At 28.7% G+C, this 25740-nt stretch overlaps 1 protein-coding gene across 1 annotated transcript in view; it reads left to right on the top strand.

Annotated features, from left to right (window-relative positions):
* LOC106686527 (prestin) overlaps positions 1 to 25740 on the top strand; it is a gene marked incomplete in the record, with an annotated part of 128904 nt that overhangs the window by 91236 nt on the left and 11928 nt on the right. The window contains 4 exon segments of the mRNA XM_067047786.1: positions 10119 to 10247; positions 21903 to 22052; positions 23603 to 23713; positions 25125 to 25264. Of these exon segments, the coding sequence (XP_066903887.1) occupies positions 10119 to 10247; positions 21903 to 22052; positions 23603 to 23713; positions 25125 to 25264 (530 nt within the window).

Here is a 25740-nt window from a genome sequence, read left to right as displayed (position 1 = left end):
AGAATTAGTTAATGTATTTTGAGAAATCTATGTCAGAAACTATGTGACGTACATGTGTCTATTAGCACTCAAATTAAAGCTAGTTTAATGTACTATAAAGTAGTTTATGACCTTTACCTTCGTAGGAATAGTAGTTTTCATGATATTTTTGTTTTAAATTGATTTATATTTGTTCAACACAAAATGTTAATTTCTAGTTGTTCGTATAAAATGTTGGATTTTTGAAAAATATATCTCTAGACCCATAAGACACACATATTTCTCCCAACACTGAAATTAAAGGAAATTTAAATTACTATGAAGTAATTTATGACACTTATCTTCGTAGTAGTTTTTATAATATTCACAAATGAATATAAATATGGCAAATAAAAATTTGTCAGAACAACCAAAGAAAAAAATCAATTTATTTTAGCAAATTTCATGAAAACTATTACTCCTACAAAAATAAACGTCTTAAACTACTTTATAGCTCATTAAACTAGCTTTAATTTGAGTGCTAATAGGCATCTGTAAGTCAAATGGTTTTTGAGATATAGATTGTTCAAAATAAATCCACTAACTATTGATTGGAGTACATTCCACACAACATTTTTATGAAATGTTGCGTTTTAAAAAGCTATATCTCGAGAACTATTGAACGTAAATAGCTCTATTAGGGTTTACATTTTAGAAAATTTACTCTACTTTAAATGATGCTCTCTTAGATTTTCTATTGTTGTTGGTAGTTTTAAAGATGTAGAGCTCCGAATGAAAAATTAATTATTTTTAACGATTTTAAACAGCCACCATTTTTTTATTCCCCCTGCCTATACTTGGCAGACTCATCAAATTTGACTAGTAATTATACATAGTTTTCATTGAAGTAATCAAAAATTGGGGTAAAATAACTGCCTTTTTTCTCCTCTTTGGCTCTTGTCCTATTAGAAAGGTTTCGTTTTTAAAAAAGCTAAAGCAAACTCGTATTTACTGTTCTTTATTTTACCACATTTCTGTTCTGGCATAACTTAGAGCATTCTAGAGTAGTATCACAGTAATGTAGAAGACACTGTAATTGACAGTGGTAAGTAATGTGTATAGTTAATAATCATAAATTATGATCTGTGAATTTTAGTTTTTTAATAAATTATTTTTTTCAAAAAACTGTAATTTTCATTGCAGGGCGTGCCTATGCTAACAATAAAGTTGTGAAAGGTCGCTTCAATATAGTTGTCTTACTGACATCCTCGAAAAAAAAAATAATAAAAAAAAATTAATTAAAAAATTATATATATAGTTAACGGCCTCTATACATGTCTAGAGACTTCCCCTTAGAATAGAATATTGAAGTAATGTTTTTTATATGTGGCTCAAATCTGTTAGATAAATTCATTAGATCAATTAAATTGGTTTGTTGCACCCCAAATTTTGAAATTGAAATTTTTAAATGAGTTAAAATACGTTAGAGTTTATTATATATAATTTAACAATGTAATAAGAACTTCATTTTCTCCAATTATTTAAATCAAATATCTCCGTTTTAAATTTTTTTTTGTTGATAAACATACATCACAGCGGTTATCTACATTTTGTGTTTGATATTCATAACAAAAAAAGGACCAGCTGGTGAAAGTATCTGTAAATACTGTCTATGAGAGCTGTTTATCTTTCTCTTGCAACACAATAAAAATCTACTAAAGTAAATATTTGAATACTTCTGCTCAACACCGTTCTATGCAGTTTTCATGTCCATTAATCAAAGCAAAATATTTAATATTTACTATCATATAGAAGGGCTCGGACCAGCATATTTTAATGAATTGAGAGAAAGAATAAATTTTTTAAGGGTATTTGGGTACCATGAATTTCTAAAGCTATCTACCAGCAATAAGAAATGTTAATTTTTCATCTAAAATATCCGTTTTTTTTTATCTAGAAATCCTTAAAAGATTCCTTGGTTTTATATTTTGAAGCAAAACATTACTTGTTAAAACCAAAATCTGTTCTTGATTTTTGGGTCCTGTACAAGGATTCCACGAATAATATGCCAAGTGAAATCCTGGGTAATATTATTAATAATAATTATAGGACAAGTATGTGACGAATTGATTTTTAGGAATTTATGTTAATCTTTTTTCTATTTTTTCAATGATTTTTATTTATGAATTAAGAGTTTGGAATCCAATTGAAGGAATATAGTCTGGAATATAATTTTATAAATTGTTTATATTATCGTTTTCTGTCTTTGCTCTGAATGGATTTCGAGATTATTGTATAACAATTGGTTCGTTTCTTTGTGTAGAATGATAAAGAAATATTGATAATTATAATATATATCAGAAAAACCAAAATAATATTATATTGTTTAAAGGAAAACCTGTTTGAAATTAATTTTAGCGTCCTTTTGAAACCATTAAATAAGAGTTATCATTGAAATAATAAATTTGTAAATTTCTAAAAGTCAAAAAATTGTTTGTTTTTTTGAGATTTCATTTGTTCACATAAACATTCATAATTCATCAGGATTTTATCAAAATGCAACGATATTACATCTGTTGAAAAACTGAATAAATGCTCTTCCAACACTAATTAGTTTAAAATAAAAACAAATTCTTCAAACGTTTTAATTTGTTTACGTAGGTTCGATTTGTGTTATTTTATATACTTCACAGGGATCTAAGCCACTGCTAAGTTCCGTGTATATTTTTAAGTCGTGTTAAAGTTACACTGATTTTTGCAATTATGAAAAAAAAAAAATCGAAGGCCCCCGGAATGTAAAAAATTTTTGTTAAGGGTTTCTTGAGGTGTGAAAAAGTAATTACATCTTTATTTCTTGCTAAAAAAATATTTTTCCTCACTTTGCTCGATCAAATAGTTTCAAAACTATACTCAATATATTCTAGTATAGTGGGAATATTATATATACACCAATTGATTCGAAAAAATTGCGAACGTATTCGAAGAAATTCACAGCATACCGATCAGATAATATAATTTTGGATGAGAGATAGTTAAGAATAGCCAAATAAATTTTTGTATTTATAATTTTTTTCCCTCTCTTCGACTCATAGTGTTGACAATAACCATCTAAGGTCTAATATAAATGGTAATGTAGGATTCCCAGTGAGTCCAGAATAAAGTTTTCCTTGTAAAGAATAATATAAAAAAAAGTAAAGTTGTATATTTTTTCTCGGCTCATAGAGCCCATTGGAACCAACCCCAGGGCATGTGTCCAATATTTTTGGATGTATTCTATAAAATAAATTGATTCAAAATCAGTAACCTCCTCACTGCGCTCTCGCCTTACTAATGTTTTCTCAGTTCTATTTATTTATTCATAATGTCGGGGTTAATTCAAATAACCGGTTAAGCGGGGTTCTACAGCTTTATATATTAAATGGAAATATTCATTCCTTGAAAAAAGATCATTTAATATATTCTTATATGAATAAAAAGTGAATTTTGAAAATGCCCATTTTCTATATATTTCTACAATAGTTTGGTTAGTTTTAATTTTAAAAAAATAAATAATAATTTAAAATAATAAAAAAAAGAAGATAATATTGAAAAGCAGATTAGACCACTTAAACGTTTTGTGATGAAATAAAAAAAAAATTGCTGGCTGCAGGTGGTTGGCATCTATTCCTTGACCTACTTTTTACAAATATTTTCATGCTTAATACATCGACTCACTAAAATATTGGAAGCAACATTTTAATTTATTTTAGTACAATTTAATACAATTATTGTATTTTATAACAGAGGTTAATTTATTTTAGAATTTCCTTTATATATTTTGTGAAAATCATTGCCTTATTATTTTTTAATCCAACGGCATACAGCCTTGGCCAAAATTTTTAATCATGAAATATATTTTACTAAAACAGGAGAAAAAAAACACACTGGTCCAGAATTTCATATTTTGGGTCGAAAAACCGTTTTCAGCATCATATAATAAAAATAAAAATCACTCCTAACAAACCAAAGATAAATTTCGAGTCTTCAGTATGAACTCTATTGTTATTATTACTAATTGTCTATTGGTGGCTTATTTTAATATTTAGAAATTTACAGGTAATATTATAAAATGTCTAAAAATTTCAATTTCTAATTTTTTTAAAAAACGGCTACTTATTTAATCTTGTATCTATTTTTCTGAACTAGTTTGAAGGACAATTGCACGTTCTGAAACTTTCATGAATAACTTAAAAACAAACTAGAATTAAATCTTTGTCCGTGATGAGTATTTTAGATCATTTCAGAACGATTTTAATATTCTATTGACATTTTTAACGTTATTAATTATTACTAAAATCTATTTTTTTTAATTTATAACATTGTATACAGTTAGGGGTGTATGTGTAAATGTACCTCTTTCAGTGACCATGTAAGGCCCACCTGGCGGCTCTGGTATTAAATAAATAAAAATAATAAATACAAAAAAAATCTTTAATTCATCTGAGCTATAAAATAATAATGTTTAAAAGATTTTGAACCAATTCCTCTAGATTCTTCTAGGCCTTTGATAACATCACTCCACTATAAACTTAACTTGCTCAATACAATTTTCGTTCCAAATAGATACTGGTTAAGGAAACGTTATCTAAGATGGTTACAAAAGCGTTATAAATGACATTACACGCCTGGACACGCTTTGTCGAAACATCTTTGACCTGGGAAGTTTTCCTCAGACCTTTCTAGGGCCTAGTAGTGGTATAGAACAAGAGCCGAGAAGAAAAAAAGGCAGTTATATTGCCCCAATTTTTTATTACTTTAATGAAAACTATGTATAATTAATAGTCAAAATTGATGAGTCTGCCAACTAATTTTTCATAGGGGGCTCTATATCTTAAAAAGTAAGAACAACACAAGAAAACCTAAGAGAACGTCATTTAAAGAAGATTTGCTAAAATATGAGCCCTAATAGAGTTATTTATGTTAAATAGTCTTCGAGATATAGCTTTTTCAAAAGCATCATTTTATAAAAATATTGTATGGGACGTATTGAAAGATAATTAGTAGTTAGTGAATTTATTTTGAAAAATTTATATCTCAAAAACCATTTGACGTACACATGTGTATTAGCACTCAAATTAAAGATAGTTTAATGAGCTATAAAGTAGTTTATTATGTTTATCTTCGTAGGAGTAATAGTTTACATGAAAGATGCTAAAATAAATGGATTTATTGTTGTTCGGACAAATTTTCATTTGCCAAATTTATATTCATATCTGAATATCATAAAAACTACTACCCCTACGAAGGTAAGTGTCATAAACTACTTTATAATAAGTTAAATTTCCTTTATTTTGAGTGTTGTCAGACATATGTGCGTCTTATGGATCTAGAGATATATTTTTTCAAATATCCAACATTTTATACGAACAACTAGAAATTAACATTTTATGAGATTATTCTGTCAAATATCATAAAAACTATTACTCCTACAAAGATAAACATAATTAACTATTTTTTAGTAAATTTAACTAGCTTTAATTTGAGCGCTGGCAGACATCTGTACGTCCAATGGTTTCTGAAATGAAGTTTTTCATAAATCAAACTTATTGTTCGAACAACTATAGATCAATTTATTTCAGCAAATATCATGAAAATTACTATTCCGACTAAGGTAAAGGTCATGAACTTCTTTATAGTCCATCAAACTAGCTTTAAGTTTAGTGCTAATAGACATCTGTGCGTCACATAGTTCCTGAGATGTAGATTTCTCAAAATAAATTAACTAACTACTAATCTTTCAGTAGAATTTTAAGAAATTTTGCTTTTTAAAAAGCTATATCTCGAGAACTATTGGACGTAAATAGCTCTTTTAGGGCTAATATTTCAGCAAATTTACTCTTCTTTAAATAATGTTCTCTTAGGTTTTCTAGTGTTGTAGGTAGTTTTTAAGATATAGAGCTCCGAATGAAAAATTAATGTTTTTTCAAGGTTTTGAAACAGCCGCCATTTTTTATTCCCCCCTACCTATACTTGGCAGACTTATCAGTTTTCAGTCTAGTAATTATACAGTTTTCATTAAAGTAATAAAAAATTGGGGTTAGATATCTGCCTTTTTTTCTTGCTGGATCTTGTACTAGTAGGAAGATCTTTAAGTCTAAAAATGAACAGAACATAAAAATAGTTTCGAGATTTTCTGGAGTTGCTGGAGGAGAGAGGAAGATTTGTCCTGAACAAAATACAAAAAGCTGTATCGTTGTAACAGGTTATTTTTGTAAATTTCGAATATATATCTTTAAAATCATGTTATAGAAAAAAAAAAATAAAACAACAGCATCCAAACCAAAGTAAAAAGAATTTCCTGAAAAATTTTTTTCCTAATGTGGTCAGAAATTAAAAAAAAAAACAGTTGTATGAAAATATGCAACTCTGATTATTTTTGTAATATTACTTTAGTTTGTGCAAAAACAAATAAGAGGGAATTAAAACAGAACAGAGATATGCGAAGTAATTGTTCTTGAGATATTGCTGTTGAGTAGAGTGTAACTTATAATAATTCTTGTTATTATTAATATTTTATATTATATAACAATAACATGGTGGTGTATTAGAACAAGATGAGCTTTATGAGCTGTTACAATAAAATATAACACATTTTATTGGAAATTTGATTGTGTTAGATGTGTAGCAGTACTGCAACCTTCCCAACTACCAAACAACAAAACAATCACCACCTCTAAATTTCAACCCCTATTAAATTTATGATATAGAATATATGTGGTCTATAAAATTATATGATGGTTATAATTAATGTTTTGATTTCAATAGTTTTGTTTTATTTGAAGTGTAAGGTTTTATTATTATTATTATTGGTCAGAGCTAAGATAATTTTTATTAATAAATAAATTTTATTTTAAAGTTATGTATTTCATGTTCAATTTAGCATCCTCAAATAAAGTCTATTTGATGAGTGGAATTAAATTATCTTTTTTATTTCATAATAGATACAGAAACTAAAGGTTCTAGATGTATGTAGAACTAACAAGACATTGTATGAGTAGCTTAGACAAGGCGAAAAAATATTTTTATTGATTTCGACTTCAAATACAGAAAATATTTATAAATAAATATAATACTTTTTAGATCTTTCGTACATTAACTCTTAATAAGAGGTATTCATGATCTTTAATTTAACATATTAAAGCGTGTAAAATGGAAAAACTTGTGTTAAATACAGAAATATTTCCTTATTTTACCATTTTAAAACGATATAACATATAACATGGGAGTCTGTTACTAAGTCTGTTAAATGGAGAATGACGTCACGCAACAGACCAGCTGAGCTCATCACCGCTTTGTTTGTTGTATTAGGTTACTTGCTCGTAGTTTGTGTTTTGATTGTGTTATTATTGTTTAGGATGATTTTAAAACTAATGAAGCAATGAATGATAAGAATAATGTAATGACAGTTGTCAATTAGCTCATCTCGATTCTCACCTCACAAGTTAAAAGATCAACAAGGCACTCAGTAGCCAAACTTTTACACAACTTCCACTTTTCATTCAATTTAGGCATGTTGTAATAAATTACTTTAATCAAAACTTAGAAGTAAACAATATATGAAGTTTTGGATGGGAAGGTTATAAAACAAGTTGTTCAGAAAATCCGCTAGAAGCTCTTATGGATTTAATATCTAACATGACTTTAAATAGGGCTGCTCACAATGCTATAATTATAATATTTAACATGTTAAAATATTTTACATTTAACACATCATGAATACCCCTATAGTAGAACTCTGCTGATTCTAGTCGGGACCGAGAAAGCGGGAGAGCCAGTTGATGAGGATTGTATAAAAGAAAAAACAACAATATCAACCTATATAATAGGTAAAAATTAAAATTCAACTTAAAACTTAATATAGAATGTATATTAATATAGACTTAGCTGATATGCATATCCTCATACGATGAAGTTGAATTTAATAGACCAATTTAAAATAATGTTTTGTTTTTTTTTAAATCATTAGATAAATAATTTAATTTTAGTGTACTAAAAATCCTTCAGTTTTACAATAAACACAAATACAACTGTTTTATCGAGCTCTTCGAGTCTTCACAGTAATCATTGCATTTATTTTCTTTTTACCTGATAAGCGGGGGTCTACTTTAGTTCATTACCTGAGATGAAATGGATTTATTAATAAATACGTCATACGTCGTATCATAGTTTATAGTTTTCCTAAGCTATAAAAACATTAACCGCATATTATGCCATACATTTTTTTTTAATACTTTTTATTTATTAATAGATATTACAATATGCCACACAGTTATTACCACAATAAAAAAATAGAGTTATATCGCCTTATACTTCAACTGACATTTTAATAATATATGGATCATAAAGTTAACGCAAGACTTAATAATTTAAGTTCATATTTTATACAATCACTTACACAATATAAATCACGTTTGAATTGTAAATAATTGAAAAAATATTTTAACTAGTTAAATTCGTATTTGATGAAAAATTAGATTTTTTTTTTGTGTGTAGGAAGATTTTTTGGGTGGTGGTCTAAAAAGGTGCACAAAATATCAGAAAGTTTATAAATAACCAACGTTTCGCCCTACTTTATGAGCCTTCATCAGGGCTAAATAAAAACAAGATACAAGTTTATAAAAAATGGAACGAATTAAACTAAAAGAAAATAAATATTAATGAATAGAATAATTATTAATATCAAGTACAGTAATGAATGATAGATTTGAATATGCATCAATAAAGTAATATTGATTATTAATGAACTAATAATTAATAAAAGCAGTAACATATATGCTAAAACTGAAAGAAGGGAAGGGTAATAAAATAATGAGGTGCAACTAGGGTGCAATAACATATTAAGGGGATATAGGTAAATAATATGTAGGTAAAGAAAAATTTTTTTTATTAAAAAAAACTTTATTTAATTGATAGATATTACAATCTGCCACACAGTTGTGGGTAATAGGTAATAGTGATAAATGATCACATTCGTACTAAAATAAAATCAAATATGAATAAAAATGAATAAATAAATGAAAAAATAAAATCTCTCTTAAAATATATACAAACAGAATGATAAAGAAAATAAACATAATCAAACTATGTGTATAAAAAAATAATTAAATAAAATAAAATAATAATAAAAATAATATAATCTCTAGTCACATATACAATATTTACACAATCGACCTGAGGATCCCTGAGCCCACTCTATGACTCCATATTATGAATAAAACCTTTTTTATCATTATAAATGATTTTATGGTTATCTTTGTATGTGTGTGATATTGGATATTAGTTTACGGAAACCATTATATTTTGCACATATCGACCTCGTCATGTTTATCATATATTTGTGACTCTTTTTGGAGACGTTTAGGACTTCTGCAATCAACCATCAAGCCCTCTTGTACTTCATTCATTTTCGATTTGCATATGAGATATTAGATTCTGGAAATTGATGTACTCCCTTCATCACCGACATACTTAATGTGTTTTCTTTTTATTTTCGACTCTTTTTTTCTTTTTGTCCATAATATCAAACCCTCCTGTACTTGATTGTATAGATTCTTTTCTTCTTCATTGTTTATAATACCTATATAATTTTTTTTTATTACGATTTTCAATCAAGCTATGTTTTACATGGCCTCCTTCCAGATTATTCTATCAAAGGTCCATTCTTCTCGTAGACCTAACACTATCAATGGATATTTCATTTCATATTTTCAGGTCTTTCTTTACCTACCTCGTCTTCTTATGCCGTTAATTTTCTACGAGTGCACATTCCATAGCCACCTTTCTTCATACATTATATATATACACAGATCACATAATTCTTCCATTCGTCGTATGAACTGGAGATTTTTAATTTTAAACCTTTAAAAGTTTTAAAGTTTTAGACGGTCATTTACGAAACATTTACGGTCAAACCTTAATTTAATTCTCATTTATTTTATTTGTAATCACTCTTGTTCTCGTCCAACCATAATTAATTTCTGCCAAAATCAGTCGTAAAACCTAACTAGAAAAATTTGAATCTTTATTTACAGACTTTTATCACATTTCTGTCAATTTATATTTATATATATTTATTATTTTGTATCGAGAAAAAATTAAATATAATTAATTGTTGTTGACAGGTACCACTGTTAGGCGGCAGTACTTGGCGATGGAGGAGGTAAATGCCCAAATAAACATCAGTAGAAAAGTATTAATTCAGCGTGAAGCAGTCGAAGAAGTGGATGAGCTCAAAAAAGAATCTCTGATAAGTGAGTATTATTTATTAATTATATTGTAACAATTGAATATATTATATAATAACATACAAATAAATATATGAATATATAATATATATCTCAAGATTTCATGAGCCTAAACGGTTATCAGCTACATTAGGTGTCTACAAATGTAGTTTAATTAAAATGTTTCGGTTCTATGATAACCGACAACAAGATTGACTAACAATGTCAACAAATATTAAAAATCATTATCAGTAAAATTATATTGTTCTCAACAAATACGAGATAAAGAAAATTGATTATCTCGAGGTTTTTGACCCAGGGTTACCTTGAAGATTCCATCCTAAGATAACAGGTCTAGGATAAGTACATGACATAGGATTTAAAGGCCAGCAATCAATAAAAAAAAATCAATCAAAAAAGTTAATGAGTAAACGAAGATATCTAAAAATGTACATGTAGATGAAAATAATGTTCATAAAAAAGCTGGCCAGACAGATCATTTTTAATTTCTTCACCTCTAAAGTGAAAACATCGTTTTTCAATTTCTTTTTAAATATATTAAAGTGTTCACTTTCCAAATATTTCAAAAAGTGAGATAGGACCGTTGCTCTCTGGGGCTCTTAGTGGGGCGGGTCCGGCCGGGAAGGATGGACTAGTTATCATTGTAACTTGGTCGTATTTTAGTAGTACAGTTTTAGACGGAACTATGCGTTTCAAATCTCCATAAATAAAAAAAAAAATCTTTGTAGTGTTCATGGCTTCTTCGTTTTACTCGTAAAAGTTTTGTACCATTATAAATATATTATTTCATATAAATATGAAATTTTAAATATTTAAATAATAATATTATTGAAGCACGCTCCATAATTATCTCAGAGAGTATGTTGGAGTGTGTTTATTTTACAAGATAAAAGTTTATTATTAATCAGAAAAAAGTTTTAATATCAAAGTATTTATTTTAAAAAGAAATGGGGCACTGATAATGAAACTAGAACACACATAAATAGTTCATGTGTAAGAAAGAAACATTTGGTTCATGATCAGTGTTTCGATATATTTTTATAAATTTAAAAAATTAAAAGATTAAAATCTTATATATATTCTGTAGAAACAATTATTTAAAATAAATTAATTTTCATATTCATTGCGTAACAACCATGTTTGTATAATATTCTTACGAGTACAAAATGGTTTGTTCATTGCATGAGGTTTAAGTATATTAATATTGAGTGTAAGTTTTGAAATTGGTTTATATTATAAGACTAATAAAAAAAATATAGAATAAATCAATAAACGAATTTCGAATAAAACTCAAAGACTACTTAGATCATCAACATTTTTACGATATTATTTCTTAAGAGAATTATATTGATGTTGGGGGACTTTAAAACCAGGAAAATAGGGAGAAAAATACTTAAATACCTACCTATACCTGCCCTATAACAGTAAAGGACAAAATTTATGGGTCCATGTTTTATTGTAAATTGAGGTAGGCAATATAATTTCCTTCGACGTGGTATACGCCATCGCTTTGAAGGTGGAGGGGGATACAATTCTTTTTATTGTAGACTCCATTTGGTTTCTAATCATTAGAAAAAAAAATACCATAATCTACCTCTATGTGTATGAAGTTATAATCATAAAATAATTCATATTTAAAACTTATAAAACTACCTTAAAAATCAACACTCGTGTGCTCGCAGTTAATAATAACCCATTAGAATGGTGTCGTAATTGGAGGATTAAGATAAATTCCAACAAATCTCATCAAATCACCTTTACCCTTCGGCGTAAACCTACGGACTGCCCTACAGTTTCATTTAATAATGTTACTCTTACCCCTGCTGAACAGATCCGCTACCTTGGACTACATTTGGACAAACGATTAACCTGGAATCTTCACACAAGACAGGAAACTGCTCGTCGATTTCGACTATTACAACACCTACTACTACCTGACAAACGGTCTAAACTTCCAACTCATTACAAAAGACTGATCTACATGACTGTAATAAGGCTGTTACGGCGGGTAGGGGTTCAAAAGGAACCTTTAACTGTAAACCTAGCCCAACTGTGAAAAGAAAAGAATAGCCGAATTTTGTTATTTTTGTATTTTTAAATAATTAAACATAATAAAAGTAAAACAAAATATATAAAAATATACAAACTAGAAAAAAAGAAAGCTTAAAACTATTACGAAATTACATGAATTGAACGAAAGAGAGAAGAAAAAAAAGTCTTATATCACCGGTGATTGATGGGGCCCTGGTTGTGGTTGTTGTTCTGAGTGGATGTTCTGGTGGAGGTAACTCGACGTACGTCCGGCCGCCTTGTCCTCTAGGAGGGTGAGCCAAAGTAGTCCGCCCGCCGTGGCTAAAATAATTTAAGCTGGCGCAGATGGCCAGAATGCTGGCAACTACGAGTATGTAGTGAGGAGACAATGGAAACGATATGTGTGTGCACACTGAGACTCTAAGAAGTCGTCTATTTTTCAGTATAATAAACAACAGAAAGTAATTGTTTTGTTTTTTGACTTAATAAAAATCATATGTTCCAATAATCGATTTGTGGACCATATGTTGGCCGCAATAAAGGCCAATCTGGACTCATGGAGTTGAGCTTTGGGGCTCCACTAAACCTCCGAATTCTTCTCGTGTCTAATCCCTACAATCCAAAATCCTTCGTAAAATCCTCAGTGCTCCTTACTTCGTCACAAATAATATCATACATGAAGACCTTAATGATTCCTATGTAACCGATCTAGCCCGAACCAGATATCACTTCTTCCATTATAAACTCCCTAACCACTCAAATCCCCTAGTTTCTAACCTTGCATCCTCTTCCATTCCTGACAATCCTCCGAGACGCCTGAAAATAAGATGGCCACGAGACCTGCTAAAATGTCATAAGAGTGCTACCAAAGGGTAGTTTCTCTACACGCCTGTACAACTCAGGTCTTAACTAAGATCAAATTTACTGAATGTATTATATAATATACAGTTGTAAATCTCAATATTAAAATGATTCCTTCAAGGGGAAGGGTAACAGAACTAATAATAATAAAATCCATGGGTCTACCCTTCATACAGCAAATAGTTGCGAGGCTTCAGAACAAAGGTGCCACAGGACAATGATAAGATACCCCATTATCACTATACCATAAAAAAAAACTATAAAAAATGGCGATGTAAAAGTCTGTAGGAATTAACAAATCATCAAACACATATTATTGAATAACAGCCCGGACATTTTGGTTACGCGCAGAAGAAACAAAATGGCTTAAAGATGGCCATAGCAGTCATAAGTGATATCGACCTATTGACTACTAGTGCAAAAAAAATAGAAAGTGCGAAGAACTTGCCTAGGAGTTGAAATCGCTTTCCTTAAAATGGGGAGAGATTATGTTCAGGGGGCTGAGAATTAGTTCACAGGGACTTCAGCAAACCAGTACTCTCTCGTCGCTTGTTATTAAACCTATTAATGTTTTCAGATTACCACAGCCCCATGGCAAACAGGAATAATAAAGGATACAAAGTATCAGTGCGATGATCTAGGAAAACTAAAATTGGCTCAAAATGGAGTTCTGCTTAATTGATAATTGCAAAATTTTTAACTATTAAATTCGTTTACATTTTCTTGATTGATTTTCTGGGAAGTAGATATTAATCTAGGAACCTGAGAGAGATATATAAAAGTAAAAATAATAATTTATTAAACTGAAATATTTACAAAAAAAATTAGCATGTAACAAGGCAAATGTCATATCCTAAATTTTATCGTTTAAGTACTAAAAGTACTAAGTACCATTCAATAGAAATAAGGAATATAAAGCTACTAAATAAAACTAGACTCATAGTATTTAGCTCATAAAATATTTTAGATCATAATCTGTTAAATATTTAATTAATTAATCCAATTAGTCTTCATTTAAAAAAAATTCCAAGAGAATCATAATTTCTTGACATATTAATTAAATTGGAGCGGGTAGCACAGTTAAGCTGGAGTTAGAACCTTACAACTCTTACTCCAAGGAACTGACTAACTTGGGTTCGAATCCGGCTTGGTATCTAATTATTTTCTGTTTCACTGTAGCCGTGAGTCAGCCCTGTTGGTTTGGGACTTATCCGGGGTCCATCCAGCCTCATGAAGTATGTATCCTTAATTGGGTAAAAACCTGGCGGTCAAGCGTGATTCTGACCAAAAAAACCTCCTTGCACAACCGTTGGTTAAGCGACAGTACTTCCTTACAAAGTACTCCATCACTGACCTTTCATGGATTGAAATGGTACAAATTTAATTTAATTAATGAAATTAGAATCATCAAGAGTAGATTTCAGATCAGCTATAGTATTTTTAATTACTATTATTTTATTATTTTAAAAACTAAGTTATTATTAACTTGGATGAAGAAGGAAGGTGAAATCTGCCAGACCACGGCGACCTTTAAAGAAGATTTTAATGGTTTGTAAAAGTCAAATTAGAGGCCCCAGCATTTAATTGACGAGAATGATTATAAACGTAATCTCTTTAATGCTCCTACGAAATTCGTGACGCCATAGTTCATAATATAATGTAACCTCTGAACGCCACCGTCACCTACATGAAGTAACACATCTTTTTTCACAACATTAAGAATTTTACGTAGGATTTTTGGGAGTAAGGATTAGATACGAGGGGCCGTATGTCCAGATAGGCCTTATAATAGTCATGAAGAAAAGTCTTTTGTATTGGATTGGAAGTTTAGACCGTTTGTCAAATAAATGTTGTAATAGTCGGAATCAACGAGCAGTTTCCTCTCTTCTCAGTATTGTATGAGGATTCCATGTTAGTCGTTTGTCCAGATATAGTCCTAAGTAACGGATCTGTTCGATAAGAATAAGTGGGGTATCATTAAAAGATACTGTGGGGCAGGAAGTCATGGGTTTATGACGTAGGGTAAATGTGATTTCCATACGATTTAAAAACAAAAGCTCATAAAAAAAAAAAGTAAGCTTACAGATTATTTTTTGAATAAGAAAGACAAAATTAATTCAATTTTTAGATATGACAAGAATACCACTCGAAAGTAATGTGTATCATCAAAATATATTTAAACAATAGTATTCATCAAACTATATTATACCATTTATATAGTTAAGTGATGCTTAAATTAACTCTAATCAAGAATATGAGAGAAACTAGAATTATTAGAGTTTAGTTGTGTTAAAAAGGACATTAAACGATGATTCAATAGACTAAAATTAAGTGCAATAAAAGAGTTTTATTGCAAATCGTAAAAAGTGTTAAAGGAAATAAAGAAAATGAAAAAAACAATCGCCTAACCTTCAGTCAACTGGGGGACTGTCATCAGGCGCGTGCCTTAACACGCTAGCATATAAAAACTGTACACTTTTGTTTTGTTTTTACGATTTTATTCAATTTTTTTTTCAACACTAGTACAATTTTCAGTGTTAAGGCTTAGAGGACTACAATGTTAATGAATTTTAAAGTAATTTCGAATGGGCTTATAGATAAAAACATCCACAGTAAAACCCAGGAAGTACCAACTGCATTAATACCAAATAAAAAATATCAATTCATCAATACTTAAGAACTAACCAGATTCCACCTTAGTTTATTGATAATACAACAGGTGACGAAAGAAAAACAGAAATAGTAACTTTCTAGAGTTTCGCGAGTCGGGGTCGATGTTAAGATGATAATAGGGGTATTCATGATCTTTAGTTTAACATGTTAAAGCGTGTTAAATAGAAAAACTCATGTTAAATGGAGAAATATTTTCTTCTTTTACCATGTTAAAATGATATAGCATTTAACATGGTTGAAAGTATGTTACCAGGTCTGTTAAATGGAGAATGAAGTCACGCAACAGACCATCTGAGCTCGACACTTTTTTTTTTGCTGTTAACTTACTTGCACATGATTTGTGTTTCGATTGTGTTAGTATTGTTTTGGATGTTTTAAAAACTAATATAGAAATGGGTGACAATAATAATAATGTAATGACAGTTGTCAATTAGCTCATCTTGATTCACTTTTCCCTCAACTTAGGCATGTTGTAATAAATTACTTTAATCAAAACTTAAAAGTAAACAATTACATGAAGTTTTGGAAGGAAAGGTCATAAAACAAGTTGGTCAAAAAATCTTAAGCATGACATTAAATAGGGCTACTCACAATCCTATACTTATAACATTTAAGATGGTAAAACATATTACATTTAACAGATCATGAATACCCCTAATGTATGATTATGAGATAGATTCTAAGTGTATGGAAGTGAAAAAGATAAAACAAGATTGTTTTTGTGCACATAATAAAAAAATTGGATATGTGAAGAATTTTCTAAAGAAGTTTGTATGAACTATTGTAAAAATTAAAATTTTGTGTATTTAATAAATTATTTGATATTAATTAAGTAGTATTACTGTTATTTATATTTTTAGTGGATTATAGAGAATCAATTTTCGATAATTACAGGCTTAGTTTCCAAAAATTATTTAGAATAGAAGGAAATAAACAATTAACAACGCATAAACTAGCAGAAAAAGTCACCTAATGAAGGGTTAATTATCTTATAAGAGGCTATTTCCGCTTTAAGCCACTTATTTGCTTCTTTAAGAGGCTTCAATGCTTCCTTAAGTGACTTAATATCAACTTTATTAGCGAAAGTTGCAGTTTTTTTTTTTTTATTTGGGCTTTACGTCCTTATGCTCTCCAACTTATGGCAGGAATGCCGGGTTACTTATTCTAGCCAGAGTGGGAAAGTCGATATTTATTCGGAGGGTCCGCCTCATAATACAATTAAACCCGTCCAGGCCGTGTTCCAACCGAAATCGCTTCTGTTACAAGTTTCACGTCCAATACATCAGATATAGCTTCATTTATTAACAAAACCAGTTAAAGAAAGAATAATCGCTCCATTATCATTTCTTCAGTTAAACGCGATTTTTTTTTAGCTGGGAACTGATTCACCTGGAGAGGATTTTGAACTTTTCAAGTTTTGAGGTGACTTAGATATAAACATTAATTAATTAAATGATTGGTAAACTTCTCCTAATAAAATTTAATTATTAAAGAATATTTTTGTTTTGTTTTTTTGTAACTAAATATTTTGTGGTTAATTCATGCAGATTAATTTTTTTTAAATAAAATCTAATCAAAATAATTGAAGTAAGTATAAATCGTACGATGGAATAATAATAATCAGATAAATGATTTATTATGATTGTTTGAGAGTGGTTTATTACATTATTAACACACACAATTTTGATCCAAAATACTCTAATATAGCTTTTATTTTCAAAAACTCTCCAACGTTCCGGCCCTCAGGCCATTTTCAAGGAGACAACCTATAAAAATTTTTGTTTTTATTTTAATTACATTGTTTCCTCAAAGTGTTTTTAACACTTATTGTGAAAAAGTTTCAAATTTAAGATATAAAAAGTTTTGTAAGTAAACAACCAATTTAAAAACATTATTTGAAACTGTTATAATGTTATTTTAATATTTAATTTATTTTAAAGATATGTCATGGGCAATTAACCTGCAGAAAATATTTTAAAGAACATGACATCTATATTTAAGTTATAGCCAAAAATATCAGTATGTGGTTAAGAAAACAATGTAATTAATATAAAAACAAATATTTTTTAAAGGTTGTCTCCTTGAAAATGGCCTGAGGGCCGAAACGTTGGAGAGTTTCTGAAAATAAAAGTTGAGAGTATATTGGATCAAAATTGTGTGTGTGTTAATAATGAAATTTTAACATAATTATAATTTCTACTGGTACTTATTTGTTTTTATTTTTTGTTCCATTTTATTTACGGGCGGTTTCATTTATTCCAACTAGAGCAGAAGTGTTATTCACAGGTTACCAACCTTTTCGATCAAGAGTGGGAAGATAGAAAAGTATTCTATGGCTCTACCTCGAAATAAAATTCAACATCTCTCCCTCCCCTCAAACCTAGCCGAATTCGATTTTGGCTAGAGAACGCCGAGATGCTGTCTTGATACAAACATACTGTGTTTTTTTTTTTTTATTTATTACTGTAATTTCATACCTTTGGAAATGAATTGTAGGTCATAATAATCAATGAATTAATCGAAAATATAAATATTAAAATTTTAAAAAAAAGTCATTTATGTTTCAGATTAAATGACAATAAATAAAATCGTAAGGCAAGGTTAGTCGATTCTTAAAATCCCATTGGTTATCTTTCTTTTGTTGATAATATGCTTCATCATTTTACTGACAAGTTTTTTTAAAACTTTTTATTCCAAAGAATAAATAGTATGTCAATTTCCAAAGCTAAAGACAAAATTTATACCCCATTTGAAATTTAGTTTATCTATTTTATTTAAAAAAAGTTTTTAAAGCTCTCCAAATCTTAACTCACATTGTATAAGTGCATATTTGAGTGTTAGTGCATACCTATAGGAATCTAACCTGGAGAATTATTTTTTTGACTACTAAAAATTTATTTTTATTTTAGGGGTAAATTCAAGGGGGTGGGGAAGTTCTTTATCTTTTATATATTTGAATTTAATTTCCTCAATGTATGTTGTTCGAATTATTTACCTATTGTTTTTCACTTTTATGTAAAAATTTGAAAATGTTTTAGTAATGGAGATAATTGTTTTACTTATCTTTTATACACAACAATCTTTATATAATCCTTTTCTCTTCCTTACTTTAGCAACTCATTATTTATTATATTATTCTTATAAATAATTATTGATACTTATAAATTACGGGCGTCCACGAGCTCAGTCTAAAACACTACAATGTACTTTTTCATCACTCCTATGTTGGTTGTCAAAATTTACAAAAAAAAAAATCATTTCTTATTATTTGGAAAATTTTTTTTTGAAAAAGTGTATCTCGGGAAATATTAGGTGTAAAGAGTTCAGTTAGGGAAGAACTCTACTTTAAAAATGTGCTAATGAATTTTTCTTGTGGGGGTAATAGTTTTAATGATATCGAGCACTGAATAAAAAATAAGTGAAAATTTTAGTTTTGCCTTGAATAAAATAAATTTTCGATGTCTTGCACCTGAATGTCTTATCCCTACTTTTCAAGGACATTTATTATACCTGTTATATTGTCTAGATAAAAATTGAATTATTTTCTAACATACAATAAACGTCAGCTGTTGACGAAAAAAAAATATTATCATCCAAAAAACTTCATTTTAATGGGAATGTATACAAATAAAAAAAACAAAAGCTAAATTTTTAATGACCCCTGTCGAAAAGATCCGCTTCCTTGGACAACATCTAGACAAACGACTAATAAGGTATCCTCACACAAGAATGAAAAGACATAATACTGCACTTACTAGACAAACTTCCAATTCATTATAAAAGACTGGTCTACATGACTGTAATTAGGCCAATCTGGACAAACGGAGTTGAACTTTGGGGCTCCACTAAACCTTCGAATTCTTCTCCTATCTAATCCAAAATACTTCGAAAAATATCAATGCTCCTTACTTTGTCACAAATTAAATCATACATAAAGACCTTAATGTTCTATATGTAACCGATCTAGCCCGGACCAGATATCATTCCTTCCATTATAAACTCCCTAACCACCCAAACCCCCTAGTTTCTAACCTTGCTTCCTCTTCCATTCCTGACAATTCTCCGAGGTGCCTGAAAAGAAGACGGCCACGAGACTTGCTATTGTAAAAACGTCATTAGGGTGCTACCTATGGTAGTTTCTCTACACTCCATTATAACTGAGATCAAATTAACTGAATATATTATAATGTACAGTTGTAAATTTCTATAAAAATATTAAATTAAAAAATCTTTAATGGGTTAACATTATTTCTTTATGTAAAAAACTTAATAAGAGCTTTAGATTCATTCATTATAAATAGGTTCTTAAAAGCGCTAGATTAAATTTGTTTAAATATCAATAAATCAATTTAATATCCAAAACAGTCTCAACACTATTTATTTATTTGTCCTACGTTTCGGCCCTTCTAGCCATCTTCAGGGACATCTTCAACATAAAAATCCTTCTCACATTAATTATTTTCTACTTGCAGGCTATTTTGCCCAGGTCAATTTCTTTATTTAAGTTAAAACCTCTCTATTTAAATTTTAAAAAACATTCATTTATTTATTCTATAAGATTGTCCACAATATAAAACCCACACTATAGGTTATATGGTTACAAAAATTCTTACTTTAGGGTTTCTCGATGTACGAATAACGAATATTGGCTTTGTTCCTGCCAAGGATACAACAATTTAACAAAATATCCGTGTACCTACAATTGGAATCAGCTGAGATCGGGCACGCTCGGTTGACTTCTATTTTCCAGTCTCTAAACAGCTATCTCTATTTCTCCATTTTTCTCCTTTAATTAATTATCTAATTCATTTATACTTTATATATATACATTTTTATTACTGTTAAGAATGTAAAATGGTAAATTATTTCAAATCAACAAAATTAAAGGTACATTAAATGAAGATTGTTTGAATATTTGGCATTTAAGTCCTGAAATCAATTAGCACCCCGAATTGACGCCAGTTAATTTTTTTTTTGCCAAGACTCCCATTGGAGTCCTATACTGCCTAACCATGGTTGGGGGTCAAAGTTTTTCATTTTGTGGGACCGCCACTCAATGAAAAAAGTCAACGCCCCAGGCCGGATTCGAACCAGCACCGCCAATAGACATCAAATTGGTAGGTAAGACTGTGTCTTAACCACTGAGCTATGGGCGGCCCAGCCAATTAAATTCACCACAAATTAGTCCATAATGTCCATCCTCGTTGGTATTACAGTTTTCATGATATTTGCAAAATATATTCACAAAATATAGTTTTCTTGTAATTTGTAAATTACTGTATCACCAGAACTATCGGGAAAAAAACTATAGTATGATATTTTAGAAAATTCATTCTACTGTAAAAAATTTGCTACTATTTATTTTTTTACAATCAATAGTTTTTAAAGGTCACTAGCAATAAATGAAAAATCTTTTCCGGTGCGCGCATCACCCAAATTTCACTTACCACCTTAGAAAACGAATATCAACTTTATCTCTGCAAAGAATACTACAGTGTACACATGATCTAAAGTCCTCTCTGTTTCTCCTCTACTTAATTATCAGATTCTTTCACAGTTTGCATTTATACATTTTTTATTACTGTTAAAAATTTTTAATTATTTCAAATTAACAAAATTAAACGTACTTTAATTAGAGGAAGATTTTTAGAAAATTCCGCGTTTAAGCCCTGTTTAACTATTTCAATGAAAATAACATCTAGCTAATATTAATGATTACTTAATTTCAGATAGAAATATCGGGTTTAATCAAAATATTTAGAATCGTTTTTGAACAGGGAATATACCAGCCTTAAATATATAATTCAACTTATGGCGGTCATCTTGGTAAGTCTGCCATACTAGGCTTACGCACCACTATGGAGTAGTAAACCTCAACTTATTCAATGACATGTTGATTTTGATTGATTTTAATCATGTTGAAATTTTCTAAATATTAATTTAGAAACAATGTTACCAAATGGAATTGATTTGTTGAGCTCTATAGTTTTACTATTTCTGTTTACATTTTACTTCTCCTAAAATGAATTTATTATGCAACTTTATGGTCATGATTTATACGTTTTTCTAATTTTTTTTTTCTTTTTTCTTTCCAAGAACGTTCAATTACATTAGAGTGTAACCCGCAGGATGCTTGTACGAGTTTAATTCCTTCCATTAAATGGTTATCAGAATATCACTGGAAGGAATGGCTCGTCAAAGATGCGATTTCAGGATTTACAGTAGCCGTTATGAATATTCCTCAAGGTAATTATAAAATTTTATATTTTTATGTCTGTAAATATAATTTTATATCTTGTAAATTACAAAATTTTGTATCTTTTTGTCTTGATTAGCTAATTCAACTATATTATTGAAGAACCCACAGTGGGTTACTTCGGCCTTTATGAGATAACATTGCTCCATTGACATTAAAAGTTTTATTTTGCTTAGAGTGGCACACCAGTAGTTGTGAAAGAAGTGTGAGGGAAAAAAGAAAAGTTAACCTTCCGATTGGAGGTTGCAAAATTTCAGTGAAAAAATAATGTTAGTTTTTCTGGTATTTTTATATATGCTCCTGTTATTTTCTGTTAAATAATGGGCCTCGAACATTATTGCTTAATTGCTTCATCAAGTATAAAAGTAAATATCGGTTTTAATGATTAATTTCTTTCTTACTCGAAATTTCCGAAAATGTAACAGCAAATAACTGGGCCAGAAATTGGAAATGTTTTGCTCCAGGCAAACCTATCCTCATTTGTGGTACTAAGTTTTTCAATGTGTTGTTTACTGTCAATTTTTTTTTTCAACATACTTTCTATAAAATAGTAATTTCAAAACAATACTAAACCATTAAACATAAAAATATCTAATTTGGATTAATTTTATTCTAGATTCATAGTATATACAATATTCATTTCATTTATTTATTTTCTCCTTAGATACATACAGAGATTTTATTTATTTTTATATTTATATTTTATATTTTTATTTTTTTATTTTATATATATTTTTTTTGTATGAAACTATACAATTATTAATTATCACTATTACCTAAATTCGTGGCAGGTTGTAATATTACCAATAGATAAAAGTTTGCAAGTTCAAAAAAAAAGATTCATAGTAAACAGATAAGTTCTGTTTTGATATATTTTTATCATTTGTTTCTATTTTTTATCCAAGAGGAAACGTATATTGTGTGAAAACTGAAATATTGGTCTTTTTCATAGAGTTTTAGAACAATACTTTTTTTTTTTCTCTTATATGTTTTAGTTGTTCTTTTCTTCCATGACAGTCGTAAAGTACACCACATATTGATTCCCAGATGTTTTTATATTAATTTCAGAAAATGGTACAAAGTATCCTGACGAACTTTGCTCCACTTTTTGAAATAGAAAAGGATATGTTATTTTTTGAATAAGGATATTTACGTTAACTGAGTGGGATTAACCACTGGGCCCTTATTTAATAATGAAACTTTATCGAGAGTTGTAATGTAATAACTAGCAAATGAACAGTGATTAACTTATGAAATAATCTTATTCAAAAGACTGTAATGCATCATAAAATATTTGGTAACATCCATGTAATCTATGTAAATCCGTACATAGAAAACGGAATATGATATTTATCTTTTAAATGACACTTTGTTAAATATATTTGGCAAAAATAAATTCTGAAATATTCGGTTTTGCTCGTTTATTTTCTTTCTTTTTTTTAATTTCTGAAATGGTTAAATTATTATCCGAGCATAAATAATTATTTATTATTGCAAGTGATTTAAGCATACTAAACCATTAATTTTAATCTTATTCTAGGAATGGCTTATGCTTTACTTGCTAATGTACCACCAGTTGTTGGAATTTACATGGCATTTTTCCCAGTGATTGTATATGCACTTTTTGGAACATCTCGTCACGTTTCAATGGGTAAGATATTTTTAACTTAAAAAAAAAACAAAAAAACATCTCAATGAAACTAGTTAGCACTTTAGCACTTATATTTAAAAGTATATATATTTATGCTGCATTTCTTGTAAATTTATCATTACTAACTATTTTTTTTTTATTTAATTTTTCTATTTATTTTTGAGATTCATAACTAAATTGAAAAGATAATACAAATTTTCATTTTTTGTTAAATTAATATATAAATTATGTAGAAGATGGTCAGGGTTACTGTCACAAAAAGGAAGAAAATAGTTTTCAACTATTTAATATTAATATTAAGTTTAATATTAAAGATATTTCCACATCTTCCACAACTCTTCACTCCAAAGCCACACCTGAAAAACCAACTACTCACTAATCAGTCTCAATCTTTGCATCATGGGACCAACCACTCTCATCACCATATACAACAATAAATAGATAAATAGTTGAAAACTATTTTGTCCTTTTTTGACCACAATCCTGACTATCTTTAACATATTTTAAATTATATGGTCTATATATATATTATTTGATTTTACAAAAAAATTAAATTTACAATTTTATGTTATTGCTGTGTACATTTGAACACAGAGTACAGAAAGGGAATCGGCAGGCTTTGTATCAAAATAACTTGAATTTGACTTGTAGAGAAATGTTTGGACAAGCTGTAGCAGGATTTTGATATAAAGAGAAGGTAACTTTCTGAACTGTGCTCAAATTTATCTTAATTCTTTAATTTTGACAATATTATTTTTAACCTAGAGTTTTTGAATATGGTTTGGGAATTTATAAATGGGTCACTTTCTACTCATATTGTGAATGCCCTGCAGGATGTAAAAACAGCATTTGATCTGAATCCAATGTAGTATTTCCCATATTACAGAAATGATTCCTTCTTTAATTAAGGATTACTTCTACACTGGCAAATGGAATGAGACTGATGGAATCCATTGAATTTAGAAGATAATTTGAATGGGATAGGAAAAAATATTATTATAAAAACTTTTATACCATTTTCTATATTATGGAGAAATGGAATATAGGGCATTATGAGGAGGGTTTTGTGAATTATTTTTTGGTTTGGGAATCATATTGACTATGTTGATTTTTTTTTTTTTTTTGGTTAAGTCCTTTATTGAGGACCTATACAGCCGACTATATTGATATAATTTTCAAGAGTTGATAAACATGTAGATAATTTTATTTTTATTGTGTAAATAATGTTATTAGTTTTGGTGGAAGGAAAGTAGGTAAGAACATTTTTATAGAAATCGGCTGTTCTGAAAATTAATTTTTAATTTATTAATGTCATCGTATTTACCTTGTTATATTCATAATGTTATATACACATATTTATGTAACTTTCATAAAATAACAATTTTTTAATGAAATCAATCACTTTTTTCAGGTGCTTTTGCTGTTATATGCTTAATGACAGGAAATACCATCAATAAGCACATCACAGATCATGATCAAGATCCAGCTATAGCACAAATAACAGCATTGCAAATAGGTGCAACTATATCATTCCTTGTAGGAATGTACCAGGTAATTAATAAATATTTGATTTTTGTTTTTTATATGTTTAATTTTTCATTAAGAACAAATATTAAAAAATGTCATTTCTGCCTCTATTATATAATTCTGTTATCAGTATTTATAATATACTTAATTACAAAAATACATCCATAGTCATAATAAAGCAATTAATTAAATGAATGAAATGATAGTTATTTTGTATAAATACTCCATAGCTTAGTTATGATGTTTTACAGCTGTATTATCAATGTAGTTATGATAACTAAAATAGATTTATGACATAAACAATGATAATATTATTCTCTTAATAAAGTGTTATGTATTATTGAACATAATTTGTTAGTAAAGAAGTTCCTAATCTGTTGAAGTTGCCTTTATTCTTAATGAGGTAACTGTAGGGAGCAACATATAACTCAATCAACAAAAAATATTAAGTAATTTTTTTTCTAAACAATCTGAAATATCATTTTTACTCTGTATATATA

This window comes from Halyomorpha halys, unplaced genomic scaffold, assembly GCF_000696795.3.
Source record: "Halyomorpha halys isolate HHAL.00 unplaced genomic scaffold, Hhal_1.1 Scaffold833.1, whole genome shotgun sequence".
In the NCBI taxonomy this organism is placed as follows: domain Eukaryota; kingdom Metazoa; phylum Arthropoda; class Insecta; order Hemiptera; family Pentatomidae; genus Halyomorpha; species Halyomorpha halys.
Note: the sequence above shows the minus strand (reverse complement) of the source record. Positions and strands in the feature narration are given on the sequence as shown.